Source organism: Purpureocillium takamizusanense, chromosome 3 (genome assembly GCF_022605165.1).
Source record: "Purpureocillium takamizusanense chromosome 3, complete sequence".
Taxonomy (NCBI): domain Eukaryota; kingdom Fungi; phylum Ascomycota; class Sordariomycetes; order Hypocreales; family Ophiocordycipitaceae; genus Purpureocillium; species Purpureocillium takamizusanense.
The window spans coordinates 3138222-3152767 of NC_063070.1; the positions used below are offsets into that span (position 1 = coordinate 3138222).

Consider the following 14546-nt stretch of genomic DNA (forward strand, 5'->3'; position numbering starts at 1 on the left):
GCTCGCCGCCCCACCGAAAAGTCGCCTGGCATGGGAACTTTCTTTTGTCACCACCACGCCCCGCCCCCCTAAGTGACCAGAGAGAGAGCCAGCAGCTCGCCTGTCCATCGCCAGCTGCCTCAACCAACCCACTCGGGCCATTGACGCTGCGAGAGGAGGCGGGCACCGCTGTCGACTCCCTTCCGTTCCGTTCCCGTTCCGTCCTGCCGCGTCGTCGGCACCTATCGGTCGACCACCGGCCAGCAGCACAGCGAAGGCGCAGCAGAAGAGAGAAAGAAGGGAAGCCAAAGGAAGGGAAACATGGTCGCCGCGGTATCGCAGGCTGGGGCCGCCCCGTGGGACGCCGTCCCTGCTCACGACCAGCTGTTTGTCCTCATCACGGGCTCCAACAGGTAAGCTTGATAATCATTTTGCTCTCTCTCTTCACCCCCCTCCGTTCCCTTTCCTGCAAGTGGCCTACCACCCCTGTCGACGACACCACTGCGGCAATCGAAGGGGGGGTGAGATCGCTTCGCACCAGCAGCAAGCAGCAGCAAGCATCAAGCAAGCAAGCAGCAGTACCCGCTGACGTGAGCCCCCCGGGGGATCTGTTACTCTCAGCGGCGTGGGCCTTGGCATCGCCCACCGCCTCATCGACGAGTTCCTCGCCCAGCGGCCCCTGACGTCGCACCTCATCCTCATCGCGACGGCGCGCTCCCCGGCCAAGTGCCTCCAGGCGGTGCACGACATCCGCGCGTACGCCGCCAACCGAGATGCGGCCTCGACGCTGGCTGCCCGCGCGGGCCCCGACTACGTCCACCCGCGCGACACGCTCGCCCGCGTCCACGCCCTCGGCCTGACGCTCGACCTGTGCGACCTGCGCGGCGTGCGTGACTTCGCCGCCCGCCTCGTCCACGGCGAGGTGAGCAACCCGCGCGGCGCCGAGGCCCCCATCGAGCAGGGCGGCGCCGGCGAGGACCTGCGCGGCGTGCGTGTCCCCCGCATCGACAGCGTCATCTGCAATGCCGCGTTCGGAGGCTGGTCCGGCGTCGACTGGCTCGGGGCCGTGTGGTCCATCCTCACAAAGGGCATCGTGCAGTCGGTGACGTGGCCGACGTTCAAGGGCTCGCTGCCGACGTGCATCCTCAACGAGCGGCAGGAGTACGGTTACGTGCGTCATCACGAAGCTCCTCCCTTCCGTCCCCTTCCGTCTATTCCACTCGCCCGTTCTGACAGAAGACAACTATAGCCCGTCAAGCCCCTCCTCGGCGAAGTGTTTGCAGCGTGCGTCTTTGGCCACTACATGCTCGTGCACCAGCTGCTGCCTCTGCTCAGCCGTCCCGCGGAGACGTCGTCGTCGTTGTCGACGGACGCGGGGCCGCTGCTGCCCCCCGGACGCATCATCTGGTCGTCGAGCATCGAGGCGTGCCGCGACGTCTTCGATCCGGACGACCTGCAGTGCTTCACGCGCGACGAGGCCTACGAGTCGGCCAAGCGCCTCACCGACGTGCTCAGCCTGACATCGTCGCTGCCGGGATCGACCCCCTCGTCGGAGCGGTGGCTCACGCCCGACGACGCCGCCGTCGCCTCGGCGCGGCCCGTCCGCCCGCGCGTCTACGTCTCGCATCCGGGCATCGTCGCCAGCACCCTCTTCCCGGTCCCGTGGTTCCTCATGTGGGCCTACACGCTCGCACTCGTCATCTCCCGCTGGCTCGGCTCCCCCTGGCACACCGTCGACGGCTACAGGGGCGCCACGGCCGCCGTCTGGCTTGCCCTCGAGCCCCAGCCCGCCCTCGACGCTCGCGCCGCCGACCGCGTCAAGTGGGGCGCCAGCGCCGACCGCCACGGCCGCGCCGCCGTCAAGCTCACCGAGGTCGAGGGTTGGGGCTGGGAGGGCCGCGTCGAGGACCCCCGCCACGACACCGCGCCAGGCGTCCTGCACAAGGCGCGCGGGCGCAAGCACGGCACCCTCGACGCCGTGCGCGAGGACATTGAGCGCTTTGAGGAGCTGGGTGCCCGCTGCTGGCGCGAGATGGAGGACCTGCGCGCCCGCTGGGAGGACATTATCGGCGACGACTGACTTGCTGACTGACCCGATCGTGCGAGCTTACACAGGGGGGCGGTGGTGGTGATGCTGGGGAGGGCTTGCTTGCGATGACTGATGTAGAAGGTCTTTGTATGCCGCGGCGGATGGACATGCGAAGACACTCCACACACACACACACACACACACACACACACACACACACACGTATGAGGAAGTGAAGGATAGACACACAACGCTACCTACACGTACACACCTTAAACAGCGGAGGATAGACAGACACACAGAGACTACCTACAGATACTCGACACCTAATACAGCGGAGAGTGAGAGAGGGAGGGGGGATGCAACCGGCCGCGCAGACAGACAAAAAGACATCCATCACAGAGGTCGGGGGTCGGATGGAGGGACTGCGAGACAGCAACGGGCTGCACGGGATCGGACGGTGTGTACTAGCCGCCTACGTGGCTGGGAAATAGCCGCCAGACTACCTATTTATTTATTCAACTCGACTCGCACAGGTTGGCGGGCGCACACAGGCGCGCGCGCACACAGAACCCAAAAACAAAGAGACGCCGTACATACATGTCCCTCCCTCTCACGCTATGCGTGATTCCTGAGCCGTCGTCGATGAGGCGGCGACGATGTGGCCCTCCCTGCCCTGCTCGTCGGAGCGGATGCGGCGCAGGACGACCTTGTCGCTGCGGCCAAAGAGGCCGAGCAAGATGGGCAGTGGGCAGACGACGAGGGCGATGACGGCCTGGAAGATGAGGGCGCGCTTCATGTTGCGGGGCGGGTGGGCGTCGTCGCCGTCGGTGAGGGCGTCGCTGACGATGACAAAGATGGCGCCAAAGAGCTGGCCGCCGGCCCAGGCGGTGGTGGAGGTGACCTCTGGGCTGAGGGGGTGGCTGAGCTCGATGAGGAACTCGAGGGCGACGGGGACGAGGGCGAAGGAGGCGGCGCCGAGGGCGGCGAGGACGACGTAGGGACCGGCGATGTTGCGCGTCTCGGGCATCCAGACGAAGACGAGGTAGCAGAGGCCGATGACGGGGATGAAGAGCTTGAGGGCGAGGAGGAAGGCCTTTGTGCGGTCGAGGATGGGCGAGGAGACGGCGGCGGCGACGAGGCCGACGAGGATGAGGACAGCGCCGCCGATGCCGGCCTCGTCGTCGGAGAAGCCGTAGGGCACCATCATCTGGTTGAGGAGCGACGAGATGGAGTTGAAGAAGCCGACGTAGATGAAGAAAGGGACGAGCACGAGCCAGAGCTCGGGCGACCGCGTCACGACGCCGAGCGACTCGCGGAGGCGGAGCTTGGGCGTCTCGGCCGACGGGCCGACGGGCGTGGGCGGCGCGGCGGGGACGAAGAAGGCCGGGACGCTGCACACGGTCGACTATTTATTTGGCTTGTTGTCAGCGGCCGGACCCCACATTATAGGAGGAGGAGGAGCGCAGAGAGAACGGAGAGAGAGAGACAAGATACGCACAATAATGGACACGTAGAGGACCATTTTGGAAATGTCAGCCGGGTCCTTGACCCAGAGCGGGTTGATGAGCTGGCCCAGGGCGCCGCCCAGGGGGTTGGCGAGGCTGGTGACGGCGGTGGCGGCGACGCGGCCGCGGTTGGTGAACCACAGGTCCGAGTAGCGGGTCGGGGCGGCGAGGATAAAGGGCTGGGCGAAGCCGATGAGGATCTCGCCGGCCATGACGTGGGCGATGTGGCCGCCGGAGGCGCTCGTGGAGCCGGCATAGCGCACCCAGTTGCCGATGAGGATGAGCACGGCGGCCACCATAAAAGCCAGCTTGGGCCCGCGGTGCAGCACGGCAATGGTCAGGGGGAAGATGGCGACGAAGGAGAGGAAGAAGGCGGTGCTGATCCAGTTGATGGTGGACTTGGAAACGCCATAGTAGGTGGCCGCGTTGTCGGCGACGGGGGCGAAGGTGAGCCACTACATTATAGCTCGGTCAGCATCTCCGTGTGTCGTGTCTGCCGGTCGATATATAAAAGCAAGGAAAGCGGCGAGCACTCACGTCCCAGGAGACGACAATGTTCATGAGGGTCAGCTGAACGAGGCCAAACCAGCGCCGCTTGTAGGTGCGGTACTCGGTCGAGGAGCCGTTGGCGACGCTGCCGTCGCGCTCCTCGCCGATGGGGCGCTCGCGCATCGTGAAGTCGTTTGATCCGAGCTTCTTCTTGCCGCTCCAGAAGCGGCCGCCGCCTATGGGGTCGGCGCTGCTCCGGCCGCCGTCGGCGCTCGCGTCCTTGATGAAACTTCCCAGCGCCATGGCGGCACGCTCGCTGACGACGAGGACGAGGACGAGGAGCGAGTGCTGTGATGTGGAGAGAAAAGGACTGGACTGCGCTGGGCCACCCTCACCACCAGGCGCGACGAGAACAGAGGTCAAGTGAGTGGCGTCGCGGGAGGCGCCGGGCAGGGAGGGGGCCAAAGGGACGTCAAAAGGACGAAAAGACTTGTCGGTTCCCGTCCTTGGCGAGGGCCGGGGTCTTGCTGCAGACGCAGTCTCCTGCAGGACGCTGCGGGGAGGTTTACTACTACTAGTACTAGCTTCTGCGCGTCCTTGTTGAAGAAGTCCGTGCTATCGTTTGTTAGTAGTGGGGGAAGCAGTCCGTAGCTGCTGCTGCTGTTGCTGCTGCTGCACCACCAGCCGTGCGTCTGCGGGGGGGGGAGCGAGCCGTTTGGCGTTGGGGATTGATCGCTGGTGCTGGAAATTGCAACGCCGCCCAGACTAGTGGTAGTTTGTCGTCGCCGTCGGCCCAGGCCCAGCTGCGCGCGAGGGTCGAGCCAGCCAGCCAGCCAGCCAGCCAGCCAGCGCGGCGGATGTGGAGATGACGAGGTCGACGCCGACGTTGATCGAGATGGGAAAGCGAGCGAGCGCTGTGTTTGTTGTTGGTCCGTCCTATTCTGTGCGTGCGGCCGGCCGCTGCGAGGGAGGAAGAGGAGGAGGAGGAGGAGGGGCGGATCGAACAAGACGACGAAGACGACGACGACGACGACGGCGGCGGCGGTGTTGGATCGAGGGCGCGATGAACACGCACGACGGCCGCACGTACCCTGCTCGCGTGTGGTATCGTCGTCGGCGATGGATGGGGGGGCGAGGGCAGACGCCGCTTCAAATGGCCGGCCCAATGCATGGCGGCAGCTGTCGGCCGCAAGCGATGGGGAAAAGGGGGGGCGGATGGAGGATCGATGGATGGATGGATTTGCATGATGGTTGGCGTGGATCTAGGCCCCCGTCGCCGACCCGTCGACCAGCGCTGGAGCAAAAGCACAAGGAGGGAAGTTGGGCGGCCAGCCATCTAGCCTAGCGGGCCCGCCAGAGATGGAAGGATCCATGGTGGACGGATGGATGGATGGTGGATGGATCAGTGGTGGATCCCGTGCATTACCACCTCAGGCCCTGTCCTCTCCCCTGGGCGCCCGACGATGCGGGGTTCCAGGGTCTCGCAGACGCCGCTGGCGGGCGCTCGTAAGGGCGGGTTAAGGGCCTTGCGAGGCGCCTCTCAGCGGGCTGCCCTGGCATGGCATCCTGGGCAGGCAGGCAGGCCCCCACAGCCGAACCATGCACCCACATTCAAGGCGACCTCGTCTCGGGCTGTCTGTCAGTTGATGCGGGTGATTTGCAACCTAGCCATCAATCGACGAATACAACCCCTCTGTACCACCACCACCACCACCAGCGCTAAGCCTCGGCTGCTGCTGCAGCAGCAGCTGCTTACTTGCTTGCAACGTGTGCGTCTGCAGCCAAGAAAAGCATGTGGCAGCAGCCTCCTTCGCTCGTGTCCGTACCTTTCGTTCCCAAGACTGTGCGTACAGTACCATTCAACACCAACTCTGCTGTCCTCCCCTCTCAGCCTCGTCGACTCAAATCATCCACGACTCGTCCCATCATGGCTCTGCCACAAAAGACCCGTCTGGCCGCAGACGCCGAGACAAAGTCGGTCCGCCCGTGGACGACGACGGACGCGCATCGTCACCGTGGGCGGCGCGCGCAGACGACAGGCATGTAACCAACCAACCAACCAACCAGCCCCATTGTAGATCGGCCAACCTAATCCTACCCGCCGCTATGCTGCCATGCCATGCCAACCCACAGCTTAGAACTGTAACTGCTAGTATCCATCATACCGTACGTACTATACTCTCAGTCCCGGGCACTGCTTCCATCTTCGGCCGACGACGAGTCGTCGCACCAGCAGGACCAGCCATCGGCTCCGCTCTTCACCGTCCGGGCGGTGCCGCTCGCTCGACCCCCCGACCCAGACCGAACCCCTGCTGTCCTCACGCGCCTGTTTCACTCTATTTCTATTCTAGACGACGACTCCGAGGACCTGAAACCCCGTCGACCAGACGGACGGACGGATCCCCGACTCGGTCGTGATCCGCTGCCTAGCGCTGGGCTGTCAATGCCAGCTCCATAGCGGGCGACGTCTGCGTCGGAGCCTTTTTTTTCTTTCTTTTCTGGCCGCCTCTCCTCCTCCTAGCCCTGACTGTCGTCCAAGCCGCCGCCGCCCTTTTTCCCTCGCCTGTCCTGCCCGTGTCGTCGTTCGTAGGGCTGGCCACCACCTACCACGGCCCCGGCCTGTTTCGCCTTCCTAGTGAGCGGCCTCAAACGTCGTCGCCCCAGCCCAGCCTTGCGTCGAGCCGGCTCCTACGGTTGTTAGTAGTATCAGTAGTAGCAGTCGCGGGCTCCACGCGCCTCGTCGTGCGACGACTCATCATGTCAGAGCCGTCCGTCGTCGACCTTTGGTTGCCCCGTTATTGACTTGACGCGGCGGCGACGGCGCAGAATCCGTCATCACGCCGTCAGCACTCTATGTCGTCAGCACCCTATGCGGACGTGCAACGTCCCGTCTGCTGGGCCGTGGGCAATCCGGGCGAAGCAGCCGACGATTGCACGCTCGCTTTCCGTGCCGCAAGCAAACAAACCCCCCCTTGCTGCTCACGTAGACACACCACCCACACAGCTCATCTCAATGCAGTCCCTCATAAGCCGAATAGCCTCGTCTCCCAAGCACATACGACCACACCTACCAGACAGCACGGGGTCTCGTCCGCTCCCCCATAGTTAAGCTGGTAAGGGGCAGATTAGTAGCTGGATCGGTGACGGCCAGCGAACACCGGCTGTTGTATGTATCTATATTTTTTTCTTCTTCCCTTCTTTTTTTTTTGCCTCGCCTGCCTTGCGTGCCTGCCACAGACTCGACGATAAGTATTACATTAACGGCATATTCCCTTAATCATCTTCCTTTTTGGCCCGCCATGTCATCCCCCGTCCTCTTCACTTGCCGTTCTCCGCCGTCGCCGCAGATCACCGACATCTTAGACCTCTCAACTCCAGCCGCTGGCGAATAAACTTGCGTCTCTGAGTGTACTGCCGTCTGTGCGGACGCCATACCCCGCGGGACGGACCGGGGGGCCATGCCGGGTGCGGTCGCACGACAGGCCCCCCCCCCTTCCCCGCGTCCGAGGGTTTGGAAGCGGGACATGTCATCGCCGTAGCCAGGCGACAACACCTCATCGAGCGGGCACGGCATCGAGCAGTCAACCCCCTCGCGTGCACGCCCGCACGCACGTCCCGTATGTCGGGAGATGAATGACCGCCAGCTCGACCACGGCACATGGGCAGGCGCCCGCAGTCCCGCGGCGGCGTCGTGCAAGAGGCGCTCGGTCAGGGGGATCGTCTGCGCCATCGCTCACCGAGAGGACTCATCAGCGCCCCCGGGGCCGCCGCCGGACACACGCCATCACACACCCACTTGACAACTGCCGAGACCGGCTTCTGGCAAGGCTGTTCTGCGTTGGCATCAGCAGCACCACGCTTTGACTTCCCTCTCCTCCTTTTTTCCCTCCCTCTCTCCCTCTATCTCCCTTGCGTCCCTCACCGACGGGAGACTGAGGCGAGACGCCGCCGCCAACCCGCGAAAAAAGGATGACGGCACGCCACGCACATCCCGCCGCGGCAGCTACGAGATGGGCACTTCCTGGTGGTACACCTGGCAGTCGGCAAGGACGCCATCCTTGGCCCGCACGTAGCATGGGTCGCCGTCCTTTGTGCACTGTAGTCATATAGTAGCATGTAGTTAGCCTCGGTCAGCCCCTTGTGTATGCTGGCGCCCCTGGCGCAAACCATCATGGGAAGGCCGCGGCATAAGGGGGAGGGGGAGGGGAGAATGCCCGTAGGAGTGACTTGGCAGCAGTATGAAAGCTGTACCATACTATACCAACCGTAGTCGCGGGGCTCGCATCCACGATGATGATGGTGATGATGATGACGATGCCGCAGCAGCCCCGCGCCACGGCGGGAGAGCCAGACAGCCAGACAAAGGGAATGAATGGATGGGAGAGAAAAAGAAGGCAAAACTCACGTGCACGTTGCCGCCAATCCCACACACGGCGTGGAACTCGTGCGCGTCCGGCACGATCCACCTCTCGTTCTCCCCGATGGGAATGGTGCATAAGTTGTGCTGCTTCTTGCACGTCTACACGCCCCATGGTGCGCCCGCCCCGTCGTCGCGCCCCGTGTTAGCCAGGCTCCACCCGACTCGACTCGACGACTCCACGGGTCGCCGAAAAGGAGGTGGAAGGGGGGGGGGGAGAAGGGAAGGAGGGGCCAAAGACGTACACCGACGAGGAGGATTTCCGCCACGGCGACGTGCCACAGCAGCAGGGCCGGGGCGAGGGCGAGCTGGAACTTCATCCTGACTGGGTGAGAGTATATCTATGTATGTATGTATATCCACGCGCGAGCAGAAAGAAATAATAAGTAAATCGTCCTGCGAATATAAACGGACAATTTAATAAAATAAAAAAATAAATATATCGATATAGTTTATAATGTCGAGTAACGTACGGCTTGAGTGGTAGGAGGAGTCTGTCAGATAAATAGGTAGATAGATACTCTTTCGACAAGGGCCAAGGCAAGGCGGTCCGGCTCGTCTTTATGTGCTTCCCATCTCGCGGCCTCGGCATCAAACACTTGACTCGGCCAGCGCTCACTCACTCCTCCCTTACCCCCTCACTCGTGGCAAGGTGCTATCTCATCACGCACCCGCCTCAGGGACGAGCGGACGGACGGACGGACGGACGGGTAGATGGGTAGGAAATGGGCTAGGGGAGGTTCCCGTCTTCACGTAAATAGCAGAGACAAGACACAAATACACACAACAACATACACACACACAGAGCAACACAGAGAGACCAGCACAAACAACACCCGCGCGCGCTGGGCAGCAGCATCCCATGACGTCGACCCCCCCATTCTCATCGTCAATCGTCCGTCGCGATGACGGGTCCGCACAGCGGTCTCGGTAGCGGTCGACAAGCCACCCCATGGGCCGTGCCCTCGTCGTTGCTGTTTGGGTTTGGTCGCTTTCCGCACCAACGTTCGTCTCGTCTCGTCCGCCAGCGCCCGAGCCGTCGTCGTGTCTACCCTGCAGGGCCCGTGCTGGCGCCTGGGCGGGGACGGAACACCAAATCGCAAGTGCGCACGCAGCACCGCCATCGTCGGGCACGCGTCTTGTTGCCGTCGGGCGCCCGTGACCCGCGACACGTCTCAGGCGTCGACACGTGAGCCACACCTCATAACCGCGGACCAAAGCTCCTGCAAGGTGAGAGTGCGATTGAGTGAGTGAGAGAGTGAGAATGAGTGAGAGACAGCGTGTGCGCAGAGAGAGGGCCAGTCGGAGAAAAGAGGAGGGACAAAAAAAATCTATTGAAGTAGGGCGCTGCAGCGTATGATACAGTCGGACCGCCAAACCCGGGCCTAGGGAGCCCTTCACAACCCGCGGGTGGCAGCAACGGGAGGTCCGGGGGGGAGACGAGAACAACGTTCCTCCACCACCATCACCCCCGCAGCCCGCCCGCTCGCCCGCCCCCTGATTCCTTCCAGAGCGCAAATGCAATTATACATGCGGCGCCGCAGCGACCTCGCCCGAGGGCCAGTTTCGTCCATGGCCAACGGGGAGGGCGTCGAAACGGCAACGCGGGGGGGTGGTGCGCAACGGCGGTGGACTCGTCGTCGTCGTCTCGCCTCTACTTGAGCTTGGACCACAGCTTGGGCGCGGCACAGGCGGTCGCGCAGTGGGCGAGGTGGAAGACTGCAACGCCCGCCGTTAGTTAGGAAAGAGAATGACCAGAGTCCGCCGAGGGAATAGCCGGCGGCCTCGTCGCGAGTTAGAGGTGGGGAGGGGGCAGAAGGGATCCGTCACGTACACTCCTCGACGCAGTCCTCCTTGGCCTCGCCTTCACTCTCCTGCTGCTGCACGCGCTCGACGCACTCGTCAAAGTGGTGCTTGGCCGGCGCACACTGGGCAGAGTTCTTGCACTCTGTACGTTGGTTAGCCGCCGGCATCCTGGCCATCACCCGGAAGGCGTCCATCCATCGTGCCGGACGGAGGGCGCCCCCAAAAGACCTCGCCGCGTTCGTCGTCGGAGCCGGGCGTTTGGGGATGTACGGACCTTCCTCAAGCGTCTCCTTGGGGTCGACAATCTCCTCCTCGTCCTCTTCCTCTTCCTCCTCTTCCTCCTCCTCCTCCGGGGCCTCCTCGGCCTCGGTAGCCTCCTCAGCGGCCTCTTCGGCGGGCGACTCGTCGTCCTTGGTCTCGGACTCGGCGGACTGCTCCTCCTGTTCGTAGGGTGTCAGCTCGTCGTCAATTGACCGCCCACGGTCGCCGTGGTCATCGCTGTCGCCCGTCGACGGGTTAATGGCGCGATCGGTCCGGAGGCGCTGCGTACCTTGGGCTCCGCGGCCGGGGCCTCGGCCTCGACGACGCTCCAAGGCGTCACGGCCTCGACAATCTCGGAAAAGGCGTCCCAGATACCCATCGCGACTGGTGGCTCGGCAATGGCGGTGGTGATTTTTCGTGGTGCGTTGGCTTCCGAAGGGGAGGTCGGGAGCTTTCGGTCACCCGCGCAAAATCGATTGGCTTTGACCTGCCCGTGATTGGCCCGCGGCACAGTGCTGCCCGGCGCTTACATAAGAAGTCATCACGTGATGGCCGACTTCCTCGCTTACTAGACGCGACGAGTCCACGGTCCGATAAGCAGCTCAAACCTAGCCACGATGGCACGTAGGCAGCTATAATCGCTGTGGAATCGCTTGTTGCGGCGTGATGTGCCTGCAGGGAGACAGACGCATGAACACGAGCGTGAACACGGCGTCTGCTGCGTGCATATACCCGAGTATACAGATCTGGCTCAACCACGCCTCAGGACGCGGTCCCACGCTACCAAATCGCATAAATTTCATAATGTAGGCCTGCTGAGCGAGTAGCGCATAACAACACGCCAAAAAACACAGGTCTAGGTCAAGCCGAGCATTCCCAGCCGCTACGCGTCAATTGTCCTCCCGGTCGCCCCTTTCCGCCTCGCCCCGGATGTGATCCTCCAGCCGGTTGCTCAGCTGCTGCGCCTGGGCCTCGTCGTAGTCGGGCGGCGGCTCGTCTGGGGCTCTTCGGCTCGAGGAGCTGTCGGAACGAACGTTTCGGGGCACAGCCAGCGCCGCGACGGGTGCCGGCTGCCCGCCCTGAGCCTCGTACGCTGGCAGCGGCTCGTCGGGGATATCGGCGCCGGGCCCCATCTCCCGCCGCATCTCCTGGTACTGGAACAAGCGTTCCCGCAGGCGAATATACGCCTCGTTAAAGTCCATCATGCCACCGTCAGAAAAGGTGAATTTGACCTCGATGCGCGGCAGGTCCGGGGGGATGCCGCCGCCCGAGACGGGCACGCAGTCCGACTTCCAGACCCATCCCCACCACATGGATGACGAGGTGCTCGAATCCTGGAACTTGAGGATGGGCGCGCTGAAGGACTCAAACTTGGGCTCCTGGGCGGGCTTGGCGGGCAGGTAGACTATCTAAAAAGCGCGTCAACAGAACGTCCCACGAAAAGGCCATGAGCCAAAGCAGGAAAGCAAGACTGACCCGCTTGTTGGTCAGGAACAAGGTGCCCTTGTCGCTCTTGCGCTGGAAGGCGGTGCAGCGCGCGCGTAGCTCCTGGGGCACGGACAGCTCGCACGATATCCGCGACTCGAGCTTGAGAAGGACGCGCTCGTTGCCGAGCTTGACGAAACCGCCCTGGTTAAGCATGACCCAGCTGTCGGCATTGTCAGGATCGACTGGTCGGCGGGACGGGGCGCGGCCCGTGATTAGGTAGTCGTGAGGGTTGTCCATCGTGGGGCGCGACTAACACCCAGACGTGCCATGAGGTCAGGAGCGAGGAAAGGGGACTAGTAGTATACTCGAGCTCGGCGGCGGGATTTGGGGGGACAGCGGGAGCGAGGGTGCGGGAACCGGGGCGAGGCAGGGTGTGGGCGGGATAGGGGGTGGGAATGTGGGAGGAGACACGGAGTAAGCCGACGGGGCCAGCGTGAGAGGCAGGGCTGGGGCGGGAGGAGAGGACAGAGGACAGACAGAGCACACGATCGAGGCCGAAGCCAAGGGTAGACGGCTATCGGCGGCGCGAGGAGGTGAGGCGAGGCGGGACGGGGAGACTCATCGTCTCTGGCGGTGGTGAGAGAGACACGGGGGTCGACTTACTTTATGGACATGTTCACCGACAGGGTTGGCGCGGTTCGACCAACCCTAGCTGGGATCGCACGTACGACGACGCACGTCTGTCGGCACAGTCAGGACAGACCGGGTCGGGCAAGTCAGGTCAGGACAGGTACTTGCAGCGTGCGTCGGGTCTCGCTCGGGGGTTGCTGCTGGGCGAGAACGGGGGCGGACGGGCGGGCGCGGTGAGGGCTGCTACAGGTCGATGGGAGAAACGAACGAACAGCCGCGGGAAGGGATGGGAGACCGATGCGGGGCTGGGCTGAGCTGGCTAGGTTGGCTGGAGCTTGTACGATGAGGACCGCGTCGGCAGCAGGATCTCGCGGCGGCGGGCCAGCCAGAGTGTCGGGTCGTGCGCGTGCGGGTGAGGGACGCCTCAGATCGATGGGACCGACGAGGTGGTGGTGAGCGTGGTGCGTTGCTGTTGCGGGAGTCGAGTGTGGTGGGGCGCAGCCGGCGTGGACGCGAACGGGGTGGCTGGATGGACGGGGGGGAGACGAGACGAGACGAGGCGAGGCAACGAGGAGACGGCGACGAGGGCGAACAAGGGGGGGGGGAGCGGGTGGCCGGACGTGGCGTGGACGGAGACGGGCGGAGGAGGGATGACGGATGGTTGAGATGAGGATGAGGATGGGGATGGGATGAGATGAGATGGAGGGGTTGGAATTGGATTGGAACGGATGGATGGGAGGGAGGGAGGAGAGGAGGGATGGCGGCGACATGGGGGAATGCACACGACGGGACAGGGCGCAGCGGCATCGCGGCCGGTCCAGGACTGACTCCAGTGCCTTATTAGGTGAGCTCCCGTCCATCCCGCTCGACCTCATGCAAGCCAGCCCAGGCGCCAGAAGGCCTCCCACTGTGCTGACGGCCGCGTGGCATGGAGCCCACTGCACCACCTCAGGGCGTGGAGCACCGCGGGCGCACGACGCCTCCTCCACTGAGGCGAAGTCCACCTATGAGCCGCCCTCCAGGGCTGCTCTGGGGCTCCACGGGTGCCTCACGTTCGTCACAGGCGGCGGCACGGGAGGCCCATGTGTCAGGTCCGTTGTGTCGGGTGTAGCGCTTGCCCGCCCGCCCGCCCGCCCACCGGGACAGCCTGGGGGGAGCTCGAGTCCAGTGGGCCGGCGGCTGAGGTGATCTGTCAGGTACCCGTGCGCCGCGCTGTACGAGCAACACCGGGCGGGTGGGGAGGGAAGAGACGACAACGCCCATATAAGTTAACTTAGTTGGTACCTTGGCACTGGACGACGCCGACGACGCCGCCACTGGGACGTGCAACGGGGCGTCTCGGGTTCCTGCTCGTTGGGCGGCGGGGGGAAGCAAGGGGGTGATGGATGTCTACTCTCGTCCCGAATGCATCCCCTGGACTGGCACCAGCAGGTCAAGCAAGGTCTTCCTCCAGTTTGGCTGTACCAGGTCTGTGCCAGGCGAGGGGCGCACCACGTCGCCATCCTTTCGGGGGACATTCGTTGAACCTTTAGGCGGGTGAACCCAGGCTCCATGCTCCGCTCGGGGGCTAACACTAGGGCCACGTGCTGGAGGTGCCAGGAGCCCAGCCCGGCGGACCGCCAATGCCCCCAGTGTGCCTGGACTGTAACCACTAACCTAGTAGCCCATAGGAAGCCCGCCTCTCCGCAGTCTATACGGAGTACACGCAGACGAACCAAACTGAGGCGCTTTCGGATCTCAAAGGCGGCCTTGGAACGCTCATTCCTCGCCCCCAAGTCGGCCACCTGTTCGTTCGACCGCGATCCCGACCCCATCCGCCAACGTCGAAGCGTCTTATCCCTCACGACGCCTGCACTCGTGCACTCGACGCCTTGCGTCTCGCGTGCTGCAGCCGGCCCCCTGTTCCGGGCTCCCGCGGCGTCGCTAGAGCCCGCCTGGCGAGCAGCCGTGCACCACGGAGCCTCGCAACCGTCGTCTTCATCAGTCAGCCAGCTTCGAG

At 63.8% G+C, this 14546-nt stretch overlaps 4 protein-coding genes and 1 non-coding gene across 5 annotated transcripts; 2 read left to right on the top strand and 3 right to left on the bottom strand.

Annotated features, from left to right (window-relative positions):
* The first annotated feature begins 60 nt into the window (after positions 1-60).
* On the top strand, positions 61-2211 carry ERG27 (3-beta-hydroxysteroid 3-dehydrogenase). The gene is made up of 3 exons (XM_047985780.1): positions 61-392; positions 601-1150; positions 1229-2211. Exons 1-3 carry the CDS (start codon positions 301-303, stop codon positions 2057-2059), a joined length of 1473 nt encoding a protein of 490 aa, XP_047841757.1. The 5' UTR covers positions 61-300; the 3' UTR covers positions 2060-2211.
* Positions 2212-2621: 410 nt separating this feature from the next.
* On the bottom strand, positions 2622-4843 carry JDV02_004554 (uncharacterized protein; the record flags this gene model as incomplete). The annotated part of the gene is made up of 3 exons (XM_047985781.1): positions 4054-4843; positions 3510-3971; positions 2622-3416 (listed from the first exon to the last, which is right to left on the bottom strand). The coding sequence occupies exons 1-3, from the start codon at positions 4306-4308 to the stop codon at positions 2622-2624; spliced, it is 1512 nt and encodes a 503-aa protein (XP_047841758.1). The 5' UTR covers positions 4309-4843.
* Positions 4844-7062: 2219 nt separating this feature from the next.
* JDV02_010894 lies at positions 7063-7178 on the top strand. Its single transcript, XR_007157344.1, has one exon. It is a non-coding gene; the product is annotated as a 5S ribosomal RNA (ribosomal RNA).
* A 1851-nt stretch (positions 7179-9029) lies between these two features.
* On the bottom strand, positions 9030-10947 carry QCR6 (ubiquinol--cytochrome-c reductase subunit 6). The gene is made up of 4 exons (XM_047985782.1): positions 10779-10947; positions 10503-10668; positions 10257-10370; positions 9030-10141 (listed from the first exon to the last, which is right to left on the bottom strand). Exons 1-4 carry the CDS (start codon positions 10866-10868, stop codon positions 10077-10079), a joined length of 435 nt encoding a protein of 144 aa, XP_047841759.1. The 5' UTR covers positions 10869-10947; the 3' UTR covers positions 9030-10076.
* An 86-nt stretch (positions 10948-11033) lies between these two features.
* On the bottom strand, positions 11034-13230 carry JDV02_004556 (uncharacterized protein). Its single transcript, XM_047985783.1, has 3 exons — positions 12581-13230; positions 11966-12137; positions 11034-11898 (listed from the first exon to the last, which is right to left on the bottom strand). Exons 1-3 carry the CDS (start codon positions 12589-12591, stop codon positions 11380-11382), a joined length of 702 nt encoding a protein of 233 aa, XP_047841760.1. The 5' UTR covers positions 12592-13230; the 3' UTR covers positions 11034-11379.
* Positions 13231-14546: the final 1316 nt, after the last annotated feature.

What these genes read in the sequence shown, in the direction of transcription:
- ERG27 (XM_047985780.1), top strand. Translation starts at nt 301, where the DNA reads ATGGTCGCCGCGGTATCGCAGGCTGGGGCCGCCCCGTGGGACGCCGTC. An exon ending in CTCATCACGGGCTCCAACAG is followed by an intron (nt 393 to 600) that starts GTAAGCTTGATA and finishes TGTTACTCTCAG; the next exon opens with CGGCGTGGGCCTTGGCATCG. An exon ending in AGCGGCAGGAGTACGGTTAC is followed by an intron (nt 1,151 to 1,228) that starts GTGCGTCATCAC and finishes AGACAACTATAG; the next exon opens with CCCGTCAAGCCCCTCCTCGG.
- QCR6 (XM_047985782.1), bottom strand. Translation starts at nt 10,868, where the DNA reads ATGGGTATCTGGGACGCCTTTTCCGAGATTGTCGAGGCCGTGACGCCT. An exon ending in CCCCGGCCGCGGAGCCCAAG is followed by an intron (nt 10,669 to 10,778) that starts GTACGCAGCGCC and finishes CCCTACGAACAG; the next exon opens with GAGGAGCAGTCCGCCGAGTC. An exon ending in CAAGGAGACGCTTGAGGAAG is followed by an intron (nt 10,371 to 10,502) that starts GTCCGTACATCC and finishes ACCAACGTACAG; the next exon opens with AGTGCAAGAACTCTGCCCAG.
- JDV02_004556 (XM_047985783.1), bottom strand. An exon ending in TGTTCCTGACCAACAAGCGG is followed by an intron (nt 11,899 to 11,965) that starts GTCAGTCTTGCT and finishes CGCGCTTTTTAG; the next exon opens with ATAGTCTACCTGCCCGCCAA.